At 38.3% G+C, this 24,145-nt stretch overlaps 2 protein-coding genes across 4 annotated transcripts; one reads left to right on the top strand and one right to left on the bottom strand.

Moving 5' to 3' along the window:
• Window positions 1-1,761: 1,761 nt before the first annotated feature.
• On the top strand, window positions 1,762-6,574 carry becn1 (beclin 1, autophagy related). 2 transcript variants are annotated; one of them, XM_038298743.1, is made up of 12 exons: window positions 1,762-1,919; window positions 2,078-2,211; window positions 2,308-2,375; window positions 3,384-3,442; window positions 3,529-3,619; window positions 3,719-3,855; window positions 3,936-4,130; window positions 4,241-4,387; window positions 4,472-4,621; window positions 4,740-4,800; window positions 4,905-5,047; window positions 5,917-6,574. In XM_038298743.1, exons 2-12 carry the CDS (start codon window positions 2,085-2,087, stop codon window positions 6,083-6,085), a joined length of 1,347 nt encoding a protein of 448 aa, XP_038154671.1. In that variant the 5' UTR covers window positions 1,762-1,919; window positions 2,078-2,084; the 3' UTR covers window positions 6,086-6,574. The 2 variants fall into 2 exon arrangements, with proteins under 2 accessions (XP_038154671.1, XP_038154672.1); XM_038298744.1 differs by having other exon boundaries at window positions 3,387-3,442.
• A 1,477-nt stretch (window positions 6,575-8,051) lies between these two features.
• LOC119792208 (serine/threonine-protein kinase tousled-like 2) lies at window positions 8,052-24,085 on the bottom strand. 2 transcript variants are annotated; one of them, XM_038298733.1, is made up of 21 exons: window positions 23,505-24,085; window positions 20,925-21,019; window positions 18,921-18,992; window positions 18,388-18,457; window positions 18,152-18,189; window positions 17,857-17,949; window positions 16,753-16,854; window positions 16,349-16,441; window positions 16,036-16,146; window positions 14,826-14,962; window positions 14,591-14,740; window positions 13,209-13,275; window positions 13,019-13,116; window positions 12,829-12,910; window positions 11,439-11,530; window positions 11,264-11,353; window positions 10,838-11,007; window positions 10,625-10,757; window positions 10,433-10,544; window positions 10,237-10,344; window positions 8,052-8,994 (listed from the first exon to the last, which is right to left on the bottom strand). In XM_038298733.1, exons 2-21 carry the CDS (start codon window positions 21,015-21,017, stop codon window positions 8,815-8,817), a joined length of 2,091 nt encoding a protein of 696 aa, XP_038154661.1. In that variant the 5' UTR covers window positions 21,018-21,019; window positions 23,505-24,085; the 3' UTR covers window positions 8,052-8,814. The 2 variants fall into 2 exon arrangements, with proteins under 2 accessions (XP_038154661.1, XP_038154662.1); XM_038298734.1 differs by lacking the exon at window positions 17,857-17,949 and having other exon boundaries at window positions 23,505-24,084.
• Between the last annotated feature and the right edge of the window lie 60 nt (window positions 24,086-24,145).

The raw sequence follows: 24,145 nt of genomic DNA on the forward strand, positions 1-24,145 counted from the left end.
ATTAAACTAGTATTAATTAATTAGTATTAATTAATGAAATGATAAAGTAGGTATTTTTGCTTTGATTTTATTGACAGAGGGTGAATGGAGCTGAAAATCAGACTATATCAGTAAAAAACAAAACAAAAAAAATTTATTCTCTACTCCACTTCACTGTGTAAGTACATCACACACATCCGTAAAATGTATCAAAAGTATATCAAGATCAGTGATTCATTATATAGCTCAGATTTAAAGTTATACATTCAGGATTAGACTTACTTGCATGCACAGAGTGTACAGAGAAGAACATTTCATTTTGTACAGCTTTCAGACAGTAAACAAGCAGCAGCTTAGCAGTGAAATGAACATTTCCATTCCACAAAGTGCAGCAGAGATCAAACGTAAACAGTGTAGGAGAGACATGGTGCAAAAAGGCATTAATATGGAAGTTAGGAGCCTTTTAGGGCAAATATATATGGTGCAAATATGCAGTATTTTAAATTTAGTGTTATCAGTGTTACGCAGAGTCTGTGACATGATATAGAGTTTTTTCAACAGTTCATTAGTCTGATGGTGGTGGGGAAAAAGCAGTTTCACAATCTGCTGGACCTGCACTGAATGCTGCGAAGCCTCTTTGTAGAGGGCAGCGCTGGGATGAAATGTCTTTAATGGAGGGAAGAGGGGCCCTGATGATCTTCTCTGCTGTTCTCACTACCTTCTTCCAGTCTGAGGCTCTGCAGCCTCCACACCACTGTGAGACAGCTGGTCAGAACGCTCTCTATGGTGCTTCTGTAGAAGATCGTGAGGATGTGGGGGGACTATGGAGTCAATAATGCAATGTCAGACAGTTTTGCTGATATAAACTAGTTTAACTAGAGCTTATGCCAAGACAACTCAAAATAAAGTCCAAGTGAAATACACTGACAGAGATAGTATTTATCATGCTCTTGTTTTAAGAATATACTGCTTCTTTATTTGTGAAAGAAATGTGGAAAAATCGTTCTAAAATGAGTTTTAAAATGAACTTGATATAAGAATTACTTCTTCAAAGGTTAATTAACCAATAATTCATTAAGTAGACTCTTCTAGAATGGTATTCTATTTAAAAAAAATCTTAAAAAGTGTTTAAACTTTTTTTCTCCCCAAAATATATTTATTCAAATTTTAGCAATTTAAACAAACATATTGAACAACATACAGAAAATAATCACAGCAATAGTTACGTTACTGTTCAAGTCAAAATAAAATACAGACAACAAATTGCCTCACACAACATTTATTCAAATGGGACTGATCACACTTCATTCTTAGCCTCTTATATTGAGAATTAAATTTTACAGTATATGTCCTTCAATAAATTGTCTTTGGGAACTGCAGTTCACTTGTTCTTTAATCACTTGCACCTTTTTGTTGATATATTCAGAGTCTTAACATAATTAATGAAGGAGTTCCAAATAGATTCAAACAGGTCCTGTTTGTCCTTTAATATATACATATTTTTTTTCCAGAGGGAGTACAGGTAACATCTGCTGCAGCCATTGGTTTATGCTCGGTCTGTGAGTCTTTTTCCAAAACAAAGATATACATCTCTTCCCATTAAGCAAACTTAAGTTTATAAACACTCGTTCATTTTTTTTTTTTTTTTTTTTTTTTGTAAATATGTTTTTCAGGAAATAATCCAAACATAAACAACCTTGCCTCAAAAATGATTTGTGTGTTGAAACTTTTACTTGAATAATACCACTACAGCGCCGGTAGAGGGCAGCACTTTTTATAATCTTACAAACTGGTAACCGTAGAAGAAGAGGTCTCATTCGCCATAAACAACAACAAGGAAGTGGTTGACGTAGTTTTTTGAGACAGTAGTCATTTTTTAAAACAAAAAATAATGGACATTCTGATGCAGTAGTGTTTTGTTTTATTTTTTACAGTTAACAGTAAGTACGTCTCCTGCTCTTACACCCTGTTAAGTTGAGCCCAAGCTAACTGGAAGGCTAGCCCATCGAGTCATCTCTTCTGCTTTTGTGGTTTTTGTCCAGAGAGTATGGCGTCAACGGTTTTTAATTTGTTGTTTTCTCGTGTTTTCTTCTGCCAGGTGAGGGATGGAGGGCTCTAAGTCTGCCAGCACCACTATGCAGGTGAGCTTCGTGTGTCAGCGGTGTAGCCAGCCGCTCAAACTGGACACCTCCTTTAATGTGCTCGACCGAGTCACAATCCAGGAGCTCATCGGTAGGTCTCAGGGTTTTTTTATTTATTTATTTTTGTTATTCTGAGGTAATATATCACCTGTATGATGGAGTAACTGTAGGAGATCTGTTTCCTCAGCCCCGCTGGTTACTGTGACTCCCAGCAGCAAACAGACTGACAGCAGTGGAGGGGAGGCAGCACCAGAGGTTGGTTTCCAGATGCAGGATTTCATCTCAGATATTTTTCTATATTTTTTTTCTTTGACTTCCTGTTAAGAACTTTGGATTGCCATGTATGTTGCTGGTGCTTTATAACTTAAATTTAAATGCATTTTTGCAAGAATAGGTTATTATCATATAATACTGAGCTGCAGGATTCCTAGTTTACTAATACAAATAGATAAAAAAGACAAGGTTATGCTTTAATTGCTTTCTAATTGGGTGTAAAGTCAGTAGTGATTGGTTAATGAGGCGTCTTGAAGCGTTTCTACAAATTGCCAAACTATGTTATTGATACCGTCTCAGAATACTGACACCTGCTGGACATTTAAAGACACTACAGGCAGCTTATTTGCCAGACTAAACTGAATTGATTTGATGACCTAGTAAAATGATAGAATTTAAGTTACTGTGGGTTATAATGCATTATTTCACATTTATGTTTAAATTGAAAATATCTTTGATATTTTTGATGCAGCCAATATATAATGTAAACATATAACGTGAAAATCTAGGGGAAAATGTGAATGAGGATGTTTGGGGACTAGGTTTTTAAATCATATTTTTAAAACAATAAGTACAGTAAAAACAGTAAATAAACTAAGAGTAAATTTGAAATTAACTTTAATTCAGATAAGTTGAGTGATAAATGGGAGGAAAGGTAAGACACGATGGTCCTATTCCTTTTAGGCTGCTACAAAATTTTTGATAATTTTAATGATAAACAGATTTATCCGGTTGTCAGATATGTTTTTTAACACAGTTTTGTGTGTCAGTCAGTTAGAAACAACTCCTGTATCGGTCACATGGCTTCCTTGAAACGACACATATGCACAATAGTGTTCTGCTCTATGGGCTCGACGCATGCACCGATGCATCAGTGTTGCTGGTACCATCACTAGTTATTGATATTAAATGAAACCGAACATTTAAAATATAAGTTGTGATTAAGCTTTTCCAGCATGATTGTTTTAATTCGGAGTTGTTTTCTCAAAGGAGACGTTTGTGGAAAACAAGCAAGATGGAGTGTCCAGAAAGTACATCCCTCCTGCACGGTGAGTTGTTTTTAAATCAGTTGCAGCCTGAATGTAATAAAACGGTTCCCGAAAGATGACAAAGCCGCCAAATCTTTCCATTGCAGGATGATGTCAACGGAGAGCGCCAACAGTTTCACGCTGATCGGGGACGCTTCGGATGGCGGAACCATGGAAAACCTTAGTCGAAGGTTAAAGGTGATAGTTTTAGTTGGTCAATTTCCCTCTTCTGTGCTTTTTTTTTTATTTATTTTTTTTGAGAAAATCAAGGCAATATTATGTTTTCTTCCCGCTAAGGTAACCAGTGACCTCTTTGACATCATGTCCGGCCAAACGGATGTGGATCACCCTCTTTGTGAGGAGTGCACCGACACTCTGCTGGATCACCTGGACACCCAACTCAACATCACAGAGAACGAGTGCCAGAACTACAAGTGAGCTGATTTAACCTAACGGTATATTTGGAGAAGAAGAGTTTGTCCTGTTGCTAAAATGCTGATGGTTATGTTTCCAGGCAGTGTCTGGAGCTTCTCTCCAACCTACAGGTGGAGGAAGAGGAGACTCTGCAGGCAGAACTGCAGCAGCTGAAAAACGAAGAGGAAACTCTGGTCCAGGAGCTGGAGGCTGTGGAGGAGCAGAGGGCTGCTGTGGCCAAGGAACTGGCCCAGAGCAGGATTCAGTCTCAGCAGCTGGACACTGAGGAGCTCCAGTAAGTGGAACCAGCTGTTTTTATTTATTTATTCTTATCAGTGCAGGTTTTAGTGGCTTGTTCTGCAGAGGAATCAGCTTCTAACAGCCCTGTCTGCTCTTACCAAAAAGGTACCAAAAAGAGTATAGTGAGTTTAAGCGGCAGCAGCTTGAGCTGGACGATGAGCTGAAGAGCGTCGACAACCAGATGCGTTACTGTCAGATTCAGCTTGATCGACTTAAGAAAACAAATGTTTTCAATGCAACGTTTCATATCTGGTACGTTTAGTTTTTCCTCAGAAAGTGTTTCAAAAACCCAGAAATTGGAGTCTTAAAATAAAGGCCGACCCTTGATCTAAACAGGCACAGCGGCCAGTTTGGTACCATCAACAACTTCCGCCTGGGTCGGCTTCCCAGCGTTCCCGTGGAGTGGAATGAGATCAACGCGGCGTGGGGGCAGACGGTGCTGCTACTGCACGCTCTGGCCAACAAAATGGGGCTGAGATTTCAGAGGTTAGAGCTTAATCTCTTCATTTAATATTAACCCCACATTTTGGCCAAATATAAAAAAAACGTGTGTACATTTTTACACAATTAGTGAAAAATTTATTCTTTTCTCTTATATTTCCAGATATCGTCTGGTCCCTTATGGAAACCATTCATACTTGGAGTCACTGACAGACAAATCAAAGGTAAAGCATGAAGCTATTTCCCTACTGACGTTGTCTCTTAATAATCTGACGGATTAGTCGGTTGCAGGTTTCCCCCATATTTATTTATTTTATTTTTTTCCTAGGAACTCCCGTTATACTGCTCGGGTGGTCTGAGGTTTTTCTGGGACAATAAATTTGATCACGCCATGGTGGCTTTCCTGGATTGCGTCCAGCAATTCAAAGAAGAGGTGGAAAAGGGAGATACTGGTTTCTGCCTCCCATACAGGTCAGATACAGAGAGAATGTTTTATTTTTGTTGTTAGAGATTATTAATAATACATCCGTGAATGCCTGATGTTTTATGTTGTCGTATACTTTTTTTTTTTAAAGATTTAAATCTTTAGTGCATCCACAGGACAGCTTCCAGGGCGGCTAAATCTACATTGTCTAGCTCCAAAAAGTAGTTGTATTCCAAGTTGTATACATTTAAGCTTCGCAGGTCAAAAAATATATTTTCCAGTGAGATTGTCTCTTTATTTTTGAAGCCTTCAAATGAAGTTTTTTGTGTTTTGTTTTTTAACTTTCGTTTTCATAATGCTAACAAAGGATGCTCAGAAAATGATTAAAAAAAAAAATCTAACAATTATAAAAAGTTGAAGACTGGGTTTGGGGAAAATTAAGTTTAAATTGTCAGAATTAACCCTTTTTTTCTAATTGATAAATATCCAAATATTTATGAAACTTATTGTGATTTTCAGATTGATTTGCATGTTTAATGACATGATGCTAGCGGCATCCAAACCTAAATGGGATCAGGAATAAAGATGCTAACAAAAATGTTTAAACCATTTTTTTTTTTTTTTTTTTTATCTTTATAAACATTAGAAAACTTTATATATCAGAAACGGCTTAGTCTAAGTTGGATAAGAGATCATCTAATTAGTCTGTTCTTTCATTAATCCTGGTATCATTCTATAAATATAAAATCAATTTCAAGAATATTTAGTCACAAATCTTTTCGGGTTTAGGAAAACTTGTACTTGTTTTTTTGGAAATCTAGATCCTTAATGTTTCTCTAAGCCTAAACATCATTGAGTTTCTTTGTATTTGTGAATACAAATGTAAAGTTATGTTTTACCCCTTTGTTTTCGTTAGGATGGATGTGGAGAAGGGGAAGATTGAGGATACGGGTGGCAGCGGAGGTTCTTACTCCATCAAAACCCAATTCAACTCTGAGGAACAGTGGACCAAGGCGCTCAAGTTTATGCTCACCAACCTGAAGTGGGGGCTGGCATGGGTCACATCGCAGTTCTACAACCGATAAACACTCTGGACACCAATAAGTCATATTGGCCCTGCACGGTCCCTAAGCAACGGGTGGAACGGTTCCTATATGTGGATTTCGGCATGAAATTAAAGTCTGAGAATTCCCAGGATCAAACTGTTGGTCCACTTTGGAATAATTCCAGATTTACATGCCTTTACAAAAGCCCCTTATGATCGCTTTTTGCTCTGCTAGTAAATACTTTTCATCTTGCATTAGAGGGAGCGTTACACTTCATGAGACTGCTGAGGAGCAAGCTGAAGAAAAAAAGCAGTTCATGACCGTTTTTGTTCACAATGGCAGGCAGTTTGAATCCTGTCATTTCAACCAAAAATGTTGCTGTAGTGGTTACATTCAGCCTAAATACATATTCAGCTAGCACCATTAGTGGTGCTCATACGCGTGTTATCACTCTGCAGCCTAACATTTCTAAAAGATGTAAAGAGAGAAGTCTGTTAATAAAATGTTTACACTGGAAGAAAAAAGCTATTTCCTATAAAATGTTATTGGAGATAGTTGGTCTGAATGTGTTTAATGGAAAACATTTTTCCCCTTCTACTTTAGCTTTTGTCACGTTTCAGATCAAACACATTTTAAACTACTAATTAGATTAAATGCAAGGGTTTAAAAAAAAAGGAATAAATCTAGTTTTTATGGTTTAAATTTTACCAGACAAACCCACATCTGCCGAATGTAGATTTTGTTGATGGTTAAGAATTTCAGGAACTTTCTGAATCTTCTTCTGCTGTTGAACCAAAGCATCATAATTCACAAAATGCTTAAAGGTATAGTGGAGGATTTTCTTTTTCTGGGTGGATCATCAAAGTAACTGGTCCTCCCATTGACGAAATTTGAATTTCAGAAGTCAGTGTGTTTGACTTTCCAATCAGACCTGATTCAGTCGCGCATCAGATGTTTGAAAAGTCAGTTTCTCAGGAGTGACGGCCATTCACACAAGAAAAGACAGTGAGCCAATTAGGAGGTTATGGGGGTCTGAACTCAGGGAAGCCGTCTTCAGTTTGAGCTTGATTCAGGTGCTGGCGTATGTCTTTGTACTGTAGTGTAACATAGTTTTTGGACGGTAAAACCTGGAGGGGACCAAGCTGGATGTTTGAAAAAGTGGAGGGGATTACGTCCATGGGTCCTCCTAATTGTCAATCATTCTGGTGATATGTTTACGTAAGGCCATCCTAAGTTCTCTTCCTCCATTTTCACTTACCGGTGGTGAGTCTGACATAGCAGAAACTTTGCAAATCTTCTTTTGGAAAGTAAGCTTGTATGTGCGATGCAGATAGCAACTTTTAAATAGTGAATGCACGAAGAAAAATGGGCTTGTGCATGCTCTCCTACGCGTTTAATAGGGGTTTCCTCTCAGGAGCAGGTACAGGGTGCTTTTTCTTTAAAGTGGAGAGGGCTGGTCTTTTAAAAAATTTGCTAAAATCCTCCGCTACACCTTTAAGTTTTAGATGTCTTAAACTGATGAAAGCTGTAAAAATTAGAATAAACCTCTAGATAGATCATAGACCAAGTGGTCTAGCTTAATATTTGGGGATTAAGCCACGCCCTCTTTTGCAGCTGATTGCTTCTTTGCAAAACTGGCTTTAGAAGATTAACCTGGATATATACAAAGTATTTAATTTTTTGTGTAATTTTTCCCCATAAAAGAATCTTACATTTTGGTGTCACTTATTTAAAGTTTCTACGATTCTGAGTTCCTCAGGTCAGATGTTTCATGCAGATGAAGCCTCTTAATGAGCCCATTCTCCCTATAATGTTAGATACCACAAAGATTTTCATTTTGATTCAGAATTTTTTTTTTTTGGTTAATAGATTTATAAATATAAAGCAACATGCAGCAAATCTGCAATTAATAGAATTTAAGCACATTTGGTTAAATATATCACGCATTTTTTTTGCATCTTTGTGCTCAGACACCAACGTCCTATACAAAACAAGACACCATGACTACATGATAACAAATACTTTTTAATGATCTTATTAATTATTTTCAATGAGTTGCAACTCACAACACACACCCAGTCAACCTGCCCCCCCCTTTAAGGTTAGCCACAACATTAGGAGGGGGAAATCTAATGGAAAAATATGTACTTCCTTAAAATAAAAAGCTGACTTCAAGTACAGTTACACAAAATAGATCAAAACTAATCATCCTCTCCATAATCAGCTCTCTTACATTTCAAGTCATGAATTCATCTTCAGTGATTTCAAGTCTGCGTTTAATTCTCAGTCATCAGCTGCTCCTGAACACTCGCAGGAGTTCTTTCACCTTATAGGTTTGTGTTTGAAACCGACTATTAGGGATATGATTGACAGTTTATTAGATTTCAAGCAGTATGGGATGAAACATTATAAATTGACTTCTGTAAACCATCCTGAGTATGACCATGTCATACTTCAAAGCGAGTCAGTTGTGCAAAAGTTTCCAAATGCTCTTTAATTTAGCATGAAGAAAAAAGTCCCTTTGAATAAGCCAAGGTCTATGTTAGTGCATGCATATCTGCAAATCTTTGGGTTCTGATGAGCCCATAGCTGGATGCTTGGCCCTGCAATGTGGACCAGCTGGAGAAAAGTGATGGGCACATTTTAAACCATTGGATCGTTCTCCGTTTGTACTTTACTCCCCCTTTTTCCTGTGCTCTGCACACACTTTAGTAATGTCTCCACGTTGCTGTCTTTGTCCCTCAAAGCTTTCCACAACATTCTTCATGCTAACTTGAGTTGGAGGCACTGCTGCTGTAGCAGCTGGAGGTGGAAGGACTGGGCAGCGCCAATGCTGTGTTACTACCCAGGGCTTTACGAATATTGGGCATTAGGAAGGGGTCACTGGCCAACTGGAGCACGTCCACGCGGTCCTCCTTGTGGTAAGCCAGGCAACGGCGAATGAAAGCCTAAAAGGAACCAAATGGGAGAAAAATATCACAATTCCTCTTTTTAAATGTCAAATCCAGATTTTTCTGAAGTAATTTTTTTTAGCCTGACCAGCCAGACTGATGTATACCATGTATATACAACGTACACATGACATATCAGTCTAGTAAAGCATTGGTACAGCTCAGTTTCAAAGGTGGGACTAACAGGGAACCGGGAACCATCATAACTACGAATCTGACGCAAAAACTCCAAGTGACGCGCTCTGTTTTTGTAACTTTGTGGTCCGTGAAACATTTCAAGCTGTCGAAGAAACTTCAGTGTAAAATTTCTGCTGCCTTTGCCTAAAAAAACAAAAACAATCAGAGGATATAAAGTTTGGACTAAATTACAACATTGCTCCGTTGCGGTCACCAGCTTTCCGTTATGCTAGCAGAAAAGCACTGCTGCATTATGGGTAATTCTGACGCCAAGAGTCACGCATTGTAAAGTTCAGCCTTCTGCGGTGTGATTGGTCCGACCACATCTGGTCGGCAGTTTACCAGACTGATTTAGGCTCCATGTGATTCAGTCTGGCTGGACAGGCTAAAAACGATTATTCTATATAGTGAGACAGAAGTTCACAATTGAATTAAGGCTGGAGCTGAAAAATTTTGGCAAAAAAAAATCAAACTAGCAATTATTCTCTATCAATATTACATTTTGATTTTGCTTTTCCCTTCCCACCAACACAAAGTACATACTTCTTTTTGCATAAGTGGATTTATATTTTCCTTTCTGCAAACCTACTTTAAACATATTTAAGCATATTAACTCCACTTAGTGTCTTAATCATTACTTAATTGTAATGTAACCAAAATGCATTTTATTAAATTGTAATTATTGCAAATGTAATTAATTGCCCAGCCCTTATTATGGCAGATAGCTTTGCTTGGGCCCAGCTTATAATACGAAAAGTGACAAAAACATGAGGCTGTGGCAAAGACATGGAAAGACTGAACCGAGTTCTCAAATGATCACTATGAATTCATTCAGAATAAAACACTCATGAGTCTCTTCTTATTCCACTGATCTGTGGAAAAGCCCACCAAGTTTACATTTCAAGCTGATGTTTCTGTTGTAGCTGCAATAATTATCTCAGTTTGTGTATAACTGTTGCATTCATGCTTACATAGATTTTCTAAGGCTTCAAACTTTAGAATGGACACAGAGCATATCTACAATAGGAGGAAAATGAGCGAAGGGATTAAAACCAAACAAACCTTTGCTTCTGTAGTGACAACCGGTTTGGGGGGAAATTGCACTTCTGTAGCTTTAAGTATGGTATTTTCTTGAAGGATATCCTGCTGGGACTGGTTGTGACCAAACGGCTTGAGATGGAGAAAGGAACCAAAAAAATAAAAATCAGCCAAATAAAAGCAGACCTACTAATCTGTGTCAAATGATGCAGATATGTACCTTGCGCCCATATAAGATCTGGTAGAAGATGACTCCTACTGACCAAACATCCACCTTATTGGATATCTTCGGGGGATCTTTCCCCACAATAAAGCACTCAGGTGGTAAATACCTGCAAGATTCAATTTCAGACAGAGATACCATTAAGATTCCTCTGCTAAAAACGTTTTACGTTTCTGTAAATGTGTTTACCAGTAGGTTCCTGCTCCTAGTGAAGTCAGCTCCATGCCATCTGCAGAACTCTCATCATCCACGATCTTAGACAAACCGAAGTCTGTGATCTTTATCTCACCGCAGGCCGTGCCGTTAACCAACAGAATGTTCCCTGAGAGAGTTCAAAACAACCAAGTGTTTGTCGTCTGAACAGCATTAAAAACAAAACTCAAAGAAAACACCATGAAGTACCAGGCTTGAGGTCGTAGTGGATGATGGGAGGCCGAATCTGGTTGAGATACTTGAGGGCGTTGACCAACTGCATGATGATGGCGCGTCCCTCCTTCTCGGTCATCGATTTATTCTGCTTTAAGTAGAAATCCAGATCATTCCCTCCACAGTACTCCAGCACTGTGCAGAACCTGCAGAACACAAGCAAATTCTCCCCATTATCTCAGAACAAAACTACCAGTAAGAGCTGTTGATCAAATTTCTCAACCCCAATACACTAATCTGAGGGAATCCCTTTCTGATTTAAAGTGCTCCTCTTTCAAAATAAAAGTTTTGCATTCATATTTAACACAGCCCCTTGCACTATTCCCATTACATCATTGCACAAGCTGAGGTATCAGACCAAACAGCAGTGGTGATTTTCCGTCCCAGTTACTCGGCACTTACGAGTCTCTGTCGATTGAGAAATAGTCATAGAGTTTGACTATTCTAGGATGGTCGAGTTCTTTGTGGATCCTGTATTCTCTACAGGCGTGTCTGAAAATAGTTAAAAGTAATTATAGGTCAAAGGTTTGCAGAGAGTGGAGATCACCAAGAATGTATTTTATGGTTTCTAAATCACCTGTGGTAGTTTTGCTTCTTCTCCTCTCTCCAGTTCTTGTTGAGCTGATGGATTTTGATGGCTACATATCTCTGTTCTGTTAAATCAAAAGCCTGTAAAAGAAAAACCTTACTTATTGTCTTAGGGCCGGATCTATCAAAGGTTTGCGTGTATTAAAACGTGAGCTATTTCACTGCGCACGCTAAAAAATGTACAAACTGATCTATCAACAGCGTGCTAAAAGCATTTGGTCTTTAAAACGTGCTAAATAGCGCCTCTGATCCATTTAGTACTTTTTCTGCAATGAATATGCAATATGGGGCGTTTACACGCTAAAGTGCGTCTTGTGGGAGGAGAACATGTAAATATATTAATTTAGCACTCGCAAAGTGATTTATCAAACTTGAACGCAATTTTGCTAACGGTATCTGACTCTATATTTAACACGTTTCAAAAGAAGGTGCAAATGGTCTGTATGCGTAATTGCGCACACATGGCAGCAGTTATTGTCGCAAGAAGGAGACATGGAAATAAAGCAAGGAGACGCAGAGAACGCATTTTTTCACTCCGTGTGAATATTTTTGCAATGAACGAGGAAACGATCATCAAAACATATAGTTTATCCAGCATTGCCATTTTGGAGCTGTTGGGGGAACTCCGAATGGATTTGGAGCCAGCCGCAAGGAGGACCCACGCAATACCAGATATCACAAAACTCCTTGCAACATTGCACTTTTTTGCATCTGGGTCATTCCAGCGTACGGTTGGAGCGAGAGCTGGGATCTCCCAATCTCGTTTTTTCAGAAGTGCTGTCCGACGGGGTCGGGGTTCTCCCCCTGCGCCTGTGGAGCAACGTGCCAAATGCTGCGGGGATCCCATCCACAGTCACAGGCCAATACAAAACACCTGTTTTTTTTTTTTTTTTTTTTTTTTCTTTTTACTGCAGCACATACCACCTTAGGGAATAAAGGTTGCCAATTTATAAATATATATATATATATTTACTTATTTTTTTTTTGTTGGGGGTCACTGTAATATTTAAATTTCTTAATGCACTAGTTTGTACAGACTACAAACTACTTTGCCGCAAACCACAAAACGCGCAAAACCATCATTTAAATAGGGCGTCTCCAACAGTTTTGCACCTTCCACCAGTTACGCAATCACTCTTGTTAAATCACCCGCAAACCATGGTTCAGCCCCTCGCGCAAAATTCCAGTTTGCGAGCGCAAATTACTGCACGCAAAATTGGATCTTGATAAATCCGGCCCTTAGAGGAGTAAATTATTCCACAACCGCTTTAATGTTACAAATAAAGAATATTAGCCAAATATTACACAGATCTAAAGTTCTCATTTATGTGGTTGGAGAATCCCAAAAGAAATGATAATCAGAAAAATCTCCTGCTTACTTTAAAAACTTCACTGAAGCCTCCTCTTCCTAGTAGACGCAAAAGCAGGTATCGCTCATTCAGCGTGGGGTGGTCTCTAAATCTACCAGAAAGAAAAAAAAACAGGATTTGAGTGAAATGATGTTTTAAGATATTGCTTTTTTAAAATAACATAATCTTGAAAATAATGTCAAACTGGGACAATACATACTGAGAGTTGTCCTCATTGTGGATTCTCTTGAGTTCTCTAATGTGCAAATTTCTAACCCTCTCCAGCTGTTCCAGCTCCGTCTGGATCTCCGCCTCTTCCTGCAAAGAACCAGAGTGACCTCTCGTTCTCATTCAGAGATAAAACTCTGAGACAAACTGGAAGAAAGCCACTAATGCCGTGAAGACCGTACCTTTTTTAAACGACCTATTCGAAGTTTAAAAATCTCCTCTTGTTCCCGGTATGCAGCCAGCGACAACCTGGAAGAGACGGTGTGGGAAAAGCTCAGATTGGTATGATAAAAAAAGAAAAGCTCAGGCAACAACAATCACATGTTATTTGTTTGATATACAGAAAAAAAAAAACATTTACAGTTTTATCAGTGCTAATATTTGTAAAGAAACCTCCACTCAAGTGACACAAGTCATTCACAACCCTCACATTTCTTCACAGTTATAAACATGAAAAACAAAAAGAGAGCAAAACATAACTAGGAGGTAAAAAGGAAAGAACAGGTCTGGGCAATTTATTGAGATTTTTAAAAAAATATTGAGATATTTTCAAAAGAGATTTAAGATTGGCCTATATTTTTTTTATAAAGATGATAAACAATGCATTATAATTTCACTAATGTAGACCAGGATGTTTTTTTTTTTGTTTTTATTACCTACAGTTGTTTAAAAAAAAAAAAAGATGCCTGAGGAAATCTGGGACAAAGCTTTGATTTTATAATTACTTTATTAGAAGAAAAATATGGCAATGTTTATAATATAATTATATTATATTTATGATATAATTTAAATATAATCATTGAGCTCCAAAATGCTGAGATAAAAGTTTTAGTCCATATCCGTTATTCCTAAGAAAGAAATGCAATACCACATTTCCCACTACGAAGCTTTTTACAAAGATGAGTCAAACTTGGGAGTTTGGAGATTTCAAATGTGCAAAGTAAGCAAATCCGTACCTCTGAAGACTTGGTGAAATAATTGGAGCAAAATGTTGTATTAAAAGTTATTAGGTCAAGGGAAGCCTTTATACAAATTCAAGCCACACTTTTCAGAAATCAGGATTCAGTTTTAACCTTATGGGCACCAACGTTGATATAGTTTCTAAAGTTGACTTTTGATTTTCAATTCCTTTGTTAGCTAGTTTATTTTTTGCTTAGTTTGTTTATTTTTTTTTAAAGGTTTTAGTTATATTTAAAGTATTTCATATAACACAACATACATATCAGGGGCAAGGTTAAAGAAAAAAGTAATAGAAATAAAACCTCAGCTAAGGACAGACCGCTGCAGGAACAGTACCTGCAATCTGCTTGTTTAATAAGGCACAGAGAAAAAAACCTAAAACTGCAATTGGAAAACCAGACCTCGTATAAATGAATTATGTCAAAGACACAAATGAAAACTGAGCACATTTGCAAGGTTTAGTTTTTTGTTTAATTTCAGTAAAAAATTTTATTTTCCTTTTTTCGTTAGATTGAGTTAACGCTAATAATAACCTTGTTTAGCACATAGCAGCGTGCTCTGCATCGACCTCATTTAGAATCTCAGCTGCCATTTTTGTGCTTACGTCTCATTCTCCTGCCCATTGTTTCTGCTCTTTCGCTTGTTCTGTTCCATGTTGGGTGGAGGCATCTGGACCATTGGAGGTTTCCTCTTTCCCAGCAGCTTCCTCTGCCTTTCAATGTCCTCCCGCTGTGAGTTGATTTGTTCCTGCTGCCTAAAACAGAAAAGAAAAAAAAAAAAGAAAAATTAGAACATTTCCCCCTCAAGATAAACCACATTCTATGTACCCATTGACTGACTTTACAAGTTTCTGGAAGGCGTATCCATCAGTCCATTGCTCTGTGAAGGATGCTCCATGGCGCACGGTGGTGAAGTGACCCAAACGCAGACGATCCTGCATGCTTTTGTCCCTGCAAGCCATCTTCTCCCCCTTGGACTGAAGAAAGTCAAGTTTAAAGGAATAGTACACCCAAAACATGATTAGCCTTCATTTTCTACTCACCCCCATGCTGAACAACACCCTGGAGTACTTTTTTGATATCTCAAATGCATCTGGAGATCTGGGAGGCTTCTTGCTGTCTGCTGACATTCAAATAATGGAGGTCTATGGTGCCCGAGACAGAAAGGTCCATAAAAGTCCACAAAAAACGTGTCAATATTCCTCCATACTGCGCGTCCAATGTATTCCAAGTGTCCTGAGTGGGTAGCATCCAGAATTTACTCGAAACGAAGTCATTTAGAATGTTTTTAGAGCATAAACAGTAGTGTATAGGATTTCCTGAAAGCGCGCACATGCACGATCACCACGCTACGGAAGCCGGCAGACCAAACCAGATGAAAGTGCGCATTCAGTGTCTGCTCTGCCAATAATGCAAGCGTAGAAGAAGAAATGTGCTGTTTACCTGTGCAAAGAAAGAAACAACGAAAGAAAAATGTCTGAGGACTTCAGTGTTGAGGAAGAGCATGAGTTCTTTGCCGAGCTGAATGCGCTGGTTTGGTCTGCCGGCTTCCGTAGCGTCGTGAGCGTGCATGTGCGCGCTTTCAGGAAATCCTATACACTACTGTTTATGCTCTAAAAACATTCTAAATGACTTCGTTTCGAGTAAATTCTGGATGCTACCCACTCAGGACACTTGGAATACATTGGACGAGCAGTATGGAGGAATATTGACACGTTTTTTGTGGACTTTTATGGACCTTTCTGTCTCGGTCACCATAGACCTCTATTATTTGAATGTCAGCAGACAGCAAGAAGCCTCCCAGATCTCCAGATGCATTTGAGATATCAAAAAAGTACTCCAGGGTGTTGTTCAGCATGGGGGTGAGTAGAAAATGAAGGCTAATTATGTTTTGGGTGTAGTATTCCTTTAAGGTGCAAGAACAGAAAATGGTAATGCTCTCTTACTGACTACTATGTTACAAAGCTGAAGAAAAGGCTGTCAAATAAAAAGATTTTTTGAAAAATGTAAAAATAAGATTTGAATATTAGAAAAATGATTTTGAGCTAACCTGCTCAATTAATAGCTGATGGCTTATCTTCACACATTTGTTCAGTCGCTCCTTGTAATGCTCCAGCATCCTCTGCTGCTCATCCACCTGCCGCCTCAAGTCACAGTTAGACTGCCGAGACACACAGCAGACCACAGTGACTCTATAAATCATATTCTCATTAACAGATACAAATACATCCAGTGAATGAGCAGATATGTTGAAGTAAACTGGAACTGATCAGAAGCTGCCCAATGCAGACATTTACAAATGGATGCAACTTGAATTCTTCTTCAAACCTGATACGATCTTTAGGCGTATTTAATGAACGTACCCTCACAAGGTCGTCTATCCTCCCTTCTGTCCTCTCCAGGTCTGTGTTCTTGACCTTCTCTATTGCTTTCAGTTTTAGCAGTGTCAGATCTGACTGCAAAGCAAGTACAGAGAGACATAAGAAGACAGTCAAACTTAAGCTTATACATATAAAATGATAGAGAAAAGAAAGCGATCTGAAGACACATGCTGGTGTTTTTATTTTAAATGTGTCGTATTATCAGCAGTGATTGCATCAGACATAAAGTTTGACTTTAGTTCCTGCATATTATGCATTTTTTACACATACAGTCAGGGTAAAAAGAATTCAAGGAATATATATTGTAAATTCCTAGAAGTATATTACTAGAAACTTAAGAAGTAAACAATGACTCTTTTAGTCGCATAGTAAATAGAAGAAGTTACCTGGACTGCTTTATGTGAGCAGGAAGCTGCAGGGGCTGTCCTAAAGGAGCCGCAAGAAGAGGAGTCGGTGTGGGTGGAGCCAATGGATGAAGGGCTGCCGTTCTGAAAACATATTCAACAGACGTGAAATAATAAAAAAAAAGTTGTTGTTGTTTTTTTGTTTGTTTTTTTACAAAACAGACTAAGATATCTTCCTCTGATCCCTTTATAAAGGTTGTTGGAAAACTAAGGACACTCATTCAAGACCTGTTAGAAACAACCATTTTAGATTACAATTAACTTCAAGTTTCCCTTTTTTTTGATCCAGCCTTCGTAAGAAAACTGCAGCAGTTTTTTTTTGTCTGTCATTCATGCCGATGACAAAGTCCGATCTCCATCGTCAAACAGATGGCGGAATCATGAACCTCCACCCCCGTGTTTGACATCAGCTGTTAAGCGTGGAGACATCAGATGTTTGTGCCGATTAGCTGCATGTTACTCTGTATTATGGCCTACTTTCTCTACTGCATTCTTCTTAGAAAAAAAAAAAAAAAAAAAAACTAGTAAACCGTCCTCAATCAATGACAATGTAATAACCTGCTTGGATATTGCTAAAGATTTTTTTCCAACCAAATCAGGTTAATCAATTTTTCTTCCTCACCTAAGTTTTAAAAGAAAAATGACAAATGACATATTGCTTTCAAAAACCAGCTTTTTTTTTTTTATCCCAATCATCCTCTTTGGGATGTGACCTTAATTTAAAGGGCACCAATGTCACTCTGAGCTATTGAAGTTCAAGGAGTGGATTAGTAAAAAAAAAAAAAAAAAAAAAAAAAAAAAAAAAAAAAAAAAAAAAAAAAAAAAAAAAGGGAAATCCTAATTTTATATGGTTTAATTGCCCAGCCCTAGTTGAAAAGTTACTTTTTAATACTTCAACTAATGTAATGTCCAAAAACAAACCTGAATGCAGACAAAGTATTTATTTAATGTCAGTTGTTTTTTTCATTTAAATTAATGATTACCTGAAAATGCAAACCAAGTCTCATTATAAATAAAAGAAAACAAGGACGGAAAAGGGAAGAGCAGAGCAGATGAGAGCTATTTAAGATGGATGCCGGTGCTCACCGGAGGATAAGACAGAGAACACTGTGAAGGAGAGCGCAGCAGCAAATGGAGGCCTCGTGCAGGACTGGTGCCAGAGCCACTGCTACCAGCAAACTGGGCATGGGGCAATTTGCAGAAAGGAACCAAATCAACAAAAGGGGAAGAACAGTTATTCAGAAAAGGATTCAGAAAAGAATGTCCCTAAACAGGTTAAGCAACAAGTTGAGATGGTAAAGTTTGAAAATGAGTTGAAATAAAGATGTCAAAAGAGAAATAAAGGAAGATTTCACAAAACAAAGACATGGCTTCTACTTACCTCAAAGTAATCACTTAGTTTCTGCCCTTTTCCTTTTCCTACAATAAAACGGAAAATGGAAAAATAAGAAAAAGGAATAAAAACATTATCCTGATAGTTACGATTAAATCTAAGGGTTTTTAGAGATAAGATAAGTAAAGTGGAAAATGTGATTCATTTCAGTTAAATATTTTTTATTTTAAAAATTCATAATTAAATACAACAAAACGTTCAGTTATGGAGCAGGTAGGAATTACCTTGGCCGCTGCCTTCAAAAATTTCACCTTTCCTCTTCTTGCTTCTCCCATTAGCCTTTTTCTCCTGAGTCTGGAAAAAACAGCTTAGAGTCATTTCTATTCCAAGGTTTTTAATCTAAAGAAGCATTACAGAGATTTCTAATGATACTGCCACTTGTGACCAAAACACAAAACTGCAGCACTCAACTATTCATTCTTATAGCTCATACTTGACGAGGTTTTTTTTTTCCACCTTGGTGTCTGTTTCTTTTGAGTATCTACAAAATCCGTCTTAGATATGAAACTTTGATTGTTTGCTAGGTCTGACACCTTCAACAGCGTGGCAAATTCCGACCCGCAGAAAATTAAGGAAACTAGGCTCAAAGCTTAGTGTCAGTCTGCTCATCAAACAATGTTTTAGTCGTAAGGGGTGAAATAAAAAAGCCATTTGATGCCAATTTTTATTGTTAAAGATAGAAAAAAAGAAAGAAAACTAAAGTAGAAGAAAAAAGCATTGCTTTAGCATAAAATGGAAATAAATAATGCGAACCAACCTCTGGTTCCTTGTCACTCACAGACCCGGCGCTGCACTGAGACTGGTTTGATGATTCGCTGTTAGCAGAGGTCTGTAACACCCAGAGAAACAACTTATGAGATTAATTGATAGGATCCCACTTATAAAATCCTCCATAATGGTATGCTATAAATTGGGGGATTCAAAACGCATACAGCAGAGGTCTGTGAAGTTTTATAAGCTGATATTCTATATGCTATGGTAATATTTAGCCAGTTTGACCAAATCTTACAGCTACAGATGCTCACAACAGACCTGAATGACATTACCTAAAGTACTAAAGATGACAGAGTGATGAAACCACTGATGAAAAAGGACAGTTTGCATATTCAAAAATACGTCCGTCCATTAAACATGCCACTGGATGAGACCTTAAAATAATGAAATCTTGTCTGCGTGTCCTGTGGGCTGCATTAGGGACGAAAACCAGAAAGCTCAAGTTGATGCCGAATAAAAAACACATGAAGACAGATATGACAAAGCTATCCGCCCAAACATGAAGACACAACTTTGGGTGCATATTTAGGCGGTCAGACCCAGAAATCGCAGGTTTACAGGACAGGAGCATTACGGTGTGTTCACTTTGTACTGAAAAGTCAAGATTTTCCCAGCTTAAATTAAGCTCAAGGTGTCAAACATTTACCAAAACCAAACTCAAAAATGTTGCTCAGGTATAAACCTACTGTGGCTAACAACAAATGCTATACATTGTCCTACACTTTAGACACAGTATGACTAGGGCTGTGCAAATGATTGCATTTGCAATATAACTGCACAAAGTGCAAGTTTTAAAGCGTAGAAGCACTCAATTTCAGTCACATCACATTTAACAGAAGTAAGACACTACGGCTACATTGACACTAGAGACTGACATTTTTTCGGGAATCCCACGGGTCACGGGATTCCCGTGGGATTCCCGTGGGATGGGAGTCAGTATTAGTAACGATCACGGGATTGGGACGGTACAGGATTAAACATTAACGGGAGCAGACGGGAGCGGGAGCAAATCAATGGTAACTTCCGCTCTGAGTTTTTCACCCGCGCTCAAAAACAACAAGAATGGGAGTGGTGCAGGAGCGGGAGTCATTCTGAATGGGAGCGGGATGGGAGTGGGAGTAATTTCACCAGGAGTGGGACGGGACAGGATTTAGATTTCTACTCTGGCCCGGGATCGGGACGGGACACCATTTTTTTCTGTGGGAGTGGGACAGGACAGGAGTGAAAATCCACTCCTGTGTCAGTCTCTAATTGACACAGCAGATAAATCTGATTGTTTTGCCCTGAAGTGACTCATGTGAGATTCTTTCATGACTGTGTGAACAGGCCGAGTTACATGGAATGTTGCCGTCACCGGTCAACAGAAAGCCATGATTAATTGTTTAGCTCTCTTTATCCTTACTCTCCTTTTCCACATTGTCTGCTGTATTATCTGGCTACTTCCACTGTTAAACAACTTTAAATCCATTCATAGACTCTGACTTCAAAGGCTGCCCTCTTTAACGGGCTCTCTGAAACGTCCTCTTATTGTTATTCTGACGCAGCTGTAACTGCTTTACAGCTTTTTTTTTTTTTTTTTTTTTTTAAGATCTGGGCTTGATGTGTTGCTTTATGTGATCTTGGCCTACTTCCTGCTATCAAACAGGTTCAATAATACAGATTTCCTGATCGATTATTAGTTGGTATTGTCACCTTGATTACAGCAAGATAAACTGAGCTCAGAGTCCAGCCCAGGAGACGCTGTTTATCACAGTTCATGTAAGACTTAACAAGTGAGCTGATGGTTTAACAAAGAATCAGGGTAGATTCATGAATTTGGTTTCATCATTTGAAGAAATTACTTTAAAAGTGAACCTTGTATTAAATTATACTATCTATGATATTAAAACTACTTTTTAAATCTGAAACAGTTTTGTGTAACAATCAAGCAAAAAAGGAGGATAAAAACTATAAGGGTTTAACACCTTTAACAGCACTTTATACTAACCTTAGCAACACCTACTCCAGTGAATCGAGCCTCGAGAAGCTCCTGTCTGCGTCGATCCAAGCTGAGACTCTGGCTATGAAGTCCTTCCATCATGCCTAGAAAAGACAATATAAGCAAGGAGGAACATTACAACCTAATCAGGTTGGGTTAGTGTCACACGAGAATCAACAAAGAGAAAAAAAAAGATAAGACTCTTGTAAGTCTTTACAACCAAATGAAAACCTTGGGGTAAATTAGATTATCACAGGTAGCTGTCCATGGAAAAACAGATAAACACCAGATATAAAGCAAGTTCGTTTTATTTCTTTATTACTACTTTATTATTTTTTATTGGAAAACTTAGACAAATGAAAAAAAAAATAGTCTTAGAAGGTCTCCTAAAACCTTCTCAAGAATTGCTGTACGTTTTATTTCCTCGTAGCTTTAACTGCATGGAAATCAACAACATACCAGTTTGCTTAACTTTGACATTTCAGTAAAGCATAAATATCAGTCTGTTATTAGTAGTCTTTCATTTTCTTTAACTTACTGTTATAAATTTGTGTTGTCTTTTTGTTTTATTATATGCATTTGAGTCTGGTTTGATTGATTGACTTTATTGACCTCACAGTGGAGAATTTTACTCATTACATCAACTCAAACAGTCAAAGAAGAAGAATGAGCCAAAGGAAGAAAAAGATGCATGGGATAAATACAGTATATACAGAGTTGTTTTAAGTTATAGACCCATTTAGCATCTTGATTATTTGTGGTGTATAAAGAAATTGGCTGGTTCATTGATTTATAGGCTTCCTAAATGATATTTTAACTGATGCAGCCCTCCGCTTGATTCTCCCCTCACTTGTAAATAGGACCCCAAGATACTTGAACTCCTCCACTTGAGGCAGGAACCCTGCTGAACTGAAGGGGCCAACCCACCTTTTTCACATCAAGAACCAAAGCCTCAGATTTGGAGGAGCTGATCATCCTGGCTGCTTCGCATTTCGCTGCGAACAGCCAAAGCATATCTCTCTCTACGGCAACCTAATAAAGGGTCACCCCAAACTCTGCACTCTTGGAGTGTGATCCCTCAATAAATAAAAAACACAGTATGGCACCCATTATGGAAGGGAATCGCCACCCTGGTCTATTAGTCTACGGGCCCCATCCCTCACAAGAGGTGTTTGAGCCATGACAGCCCTGCAGCAACCAGGGACCTGAGGGGCTCTCTTCCACCCCTGAAGCCATGCCACCATGGGGTTTTTTGACCACCTGGGTGACCAAACCATGTGATAGCTTCCAAGTATATTATTGGAAAGTTGAGTGGAAGGAAAATATGTTGATATATAAACACCATTACATGGTTTGGGAAGCATTTGCTTGTGCCAAGAAACTACTCAAGAAGAGGCAGTAGAAATGTCTTACCTCTGCTGAGAAGAAAAATGGTTGGACTGTTACTCAGTGGTCCAAAGTCCTGGTTTTAGCTCAAAGTAAGCTTTACACATCTCAATTAGGGATCAATGCTATACTCTGCTTGAAGTCAACATGGAAATTTTAGTGCACCTCATGTTTTTCTTTGATTGGTGGAGATTTCCGAAAGAAATTGATATGATGGCTACACGTTACCAACAAACTCATCTAATGTCACCCTCATGGGGTTTGTAAAGAGGAAGGTGGGAGTCCCCATATTCAACAAGGTAGAGCTGAACGCTACTTTATAGCAACCCAGGCTTCCTTAATTAAAAAGCTGATAGTCTCCATGCTTTGGTGCATTCATGATGCAAGTCATATAAAAGCCATTGGGCAACTGTGGAGACAATGGTTTCCATAGTTTTTTTTTTTTTTTAAACTTAATAAACTATTAATTTCCAGTTATATTTTTAATTACTAGGATGCAACAGTATAACATGAATATAGGCAGAGGAAATTAAAGAAAATACAAGCCTCTGGCTGACTGAAGGTTTTGCTTGCAATTTGTTTTGTTGACATTACACTTTAAAATAAAAACATACTGTAAATATATATATATATATATATATATATATATATATATATATATATATATATATATATAAATTTACAGTATGTTTTTATTTTTTTTCCTTCTGCTCTATGACATGATCTGAATAACAAATCAAGATTTCTGTAGAATAAGGGGAAGCAAATACCTGTAGTGATGCTAGATTGCCATTTTATCATTTTACTTTCAGAAGCTCAAAACAATTCAAGAGGCCTGTGACTCAACTAACGGGCATTTTAAACATTTAAAAAAAATAAATACTGTTTTAAATATATTAAATTAACCACTCTTACTAGAAAAAAAAAAAATACCCAAAGAAGTTAAGATAACAATAGCCGACGTTCATGGCCGCAAACCAGATTGAGATTACCTAACCTGTCCAACACTGACTGTACAAATTATCATTAAAACACCAGAACTTGCTCGTAACAAACAATTATCAGGTTACATAACGACAGAAGATCCTCAACAGATGCATTAAAGGACACGGGTTGTCAAAAAAAACAGCAAAGATTGAGATGTTGGTTAGTCAGACTAGCTTAACGAGCTAAGGTTGATATTAGCTAGAACGAAGGTCTCACCTGGAAAACCTTCAGCCGTTTTCACAGCCAGACACGGTCCTATAGGAGATGTGTTCTGCCCATTTCGGGGACAGCAAACTCATCAACAGCTCCCCGGTCCAAGCAACATAAATAACACAGTCTGAACTGATATATCCATTTACAATCAAGTCAAATTCAATGAGACGTTTGTTAGCTTAGCCGATGCTAGCTACACAAAGCGATGAAGCTCGCGCGTGCCGGTGTCATCCGGACTGAAGGCCGCGATCCTCGGGTTTTCCTTGTCTCAGCAGGAGCCCCTGCGTGGGGAGGCCAAGAGCTGTCAGTGCTCTGAATCTTCTGAAACAAGTGTTGTCACATTTCTGCTGTCCTTGATCTAATCCTTTGGTATCACCGAGCATCTAAATTGGAAATAATCGATGAGTTTAAGTCCATCCTTTCTCCCTAATGGCAAAAGATCACAACCTCCTGTATCACCTATACGCCGCAAAGTAGCTCAAGAGGAAACTATCACTGATGTTTCCCAAGCTACGTGCTGGTTTGATGTAACCTCCACCCCGATTTACAATGCACACAGTGATCACGGCTGAAACTGGGTGGACAATAAACCTTTAAAAGGACCCAGACTTCCTGGGGCCACTGCAAAGCAGCTGTTTTTATTT

The sequence above is a fragment of the Cyprinodon tularosa genome, unplaced genomic scaffold (assembly GCF_016077235.1).
Source record: "Cyprinodon tularosa strain WSP-4 unplaced genomic scaffold, ASM1607723v1 ctg413, whole genome shotgun sequence".
In the NCBI taxonomy this organism is placed as follows: domain Eukaryota; kingdom Metazoa; phylum Chordata; class Actinopteri; order Cyprinodontiformes; family Cyprinodontidae; genus Cyprinodon; species Cyprinodon tularosa.

Coding starts and splice junctions, on each gene's coding strand:
- LOC119792208 (XM_038298733.1), bottom strand. CDS start 21,017: ATGATGGAAGGACTTCATAGCCAGAGTCTCAGCTTGGATCGACGCAGA. Junction 13,117..13,208: donor GAATAGGTCGTTTAAAAAAG/GTACGGTCTTCA, acceptor GGTTCTTTGCAG/GAAGAGGCGGAGATCCAGAC. Junction 10,758..10,837: donor CCACTACGACCTCAAGCCTG/GTACTTCATGGT, acceptor GAACTCTCTCAG/GGAACATTCTGTTGGTTAAC.
- becn1 (XM_038298743.1), top strand. CDS start 2,085: ATGGAGGGCTCTAAGTCTGCCAGCACCACTATGCAGGTGAGCTTCGTG. Junction 3,620..3,718: donor ACCTTAGTCGAAGGTTAAAG/GTGATAGTTTTA, acceptor CTTCCCGCTAAG/GTAACCAGTGACCTCTTTGA. Junction 4,801..4,904: donor CACTGACAGACAAATCAAAG/GTAAAGCATGAA, acceptor TTTTTTTCCTAG/GAACTCCCGTTATACTGCTC.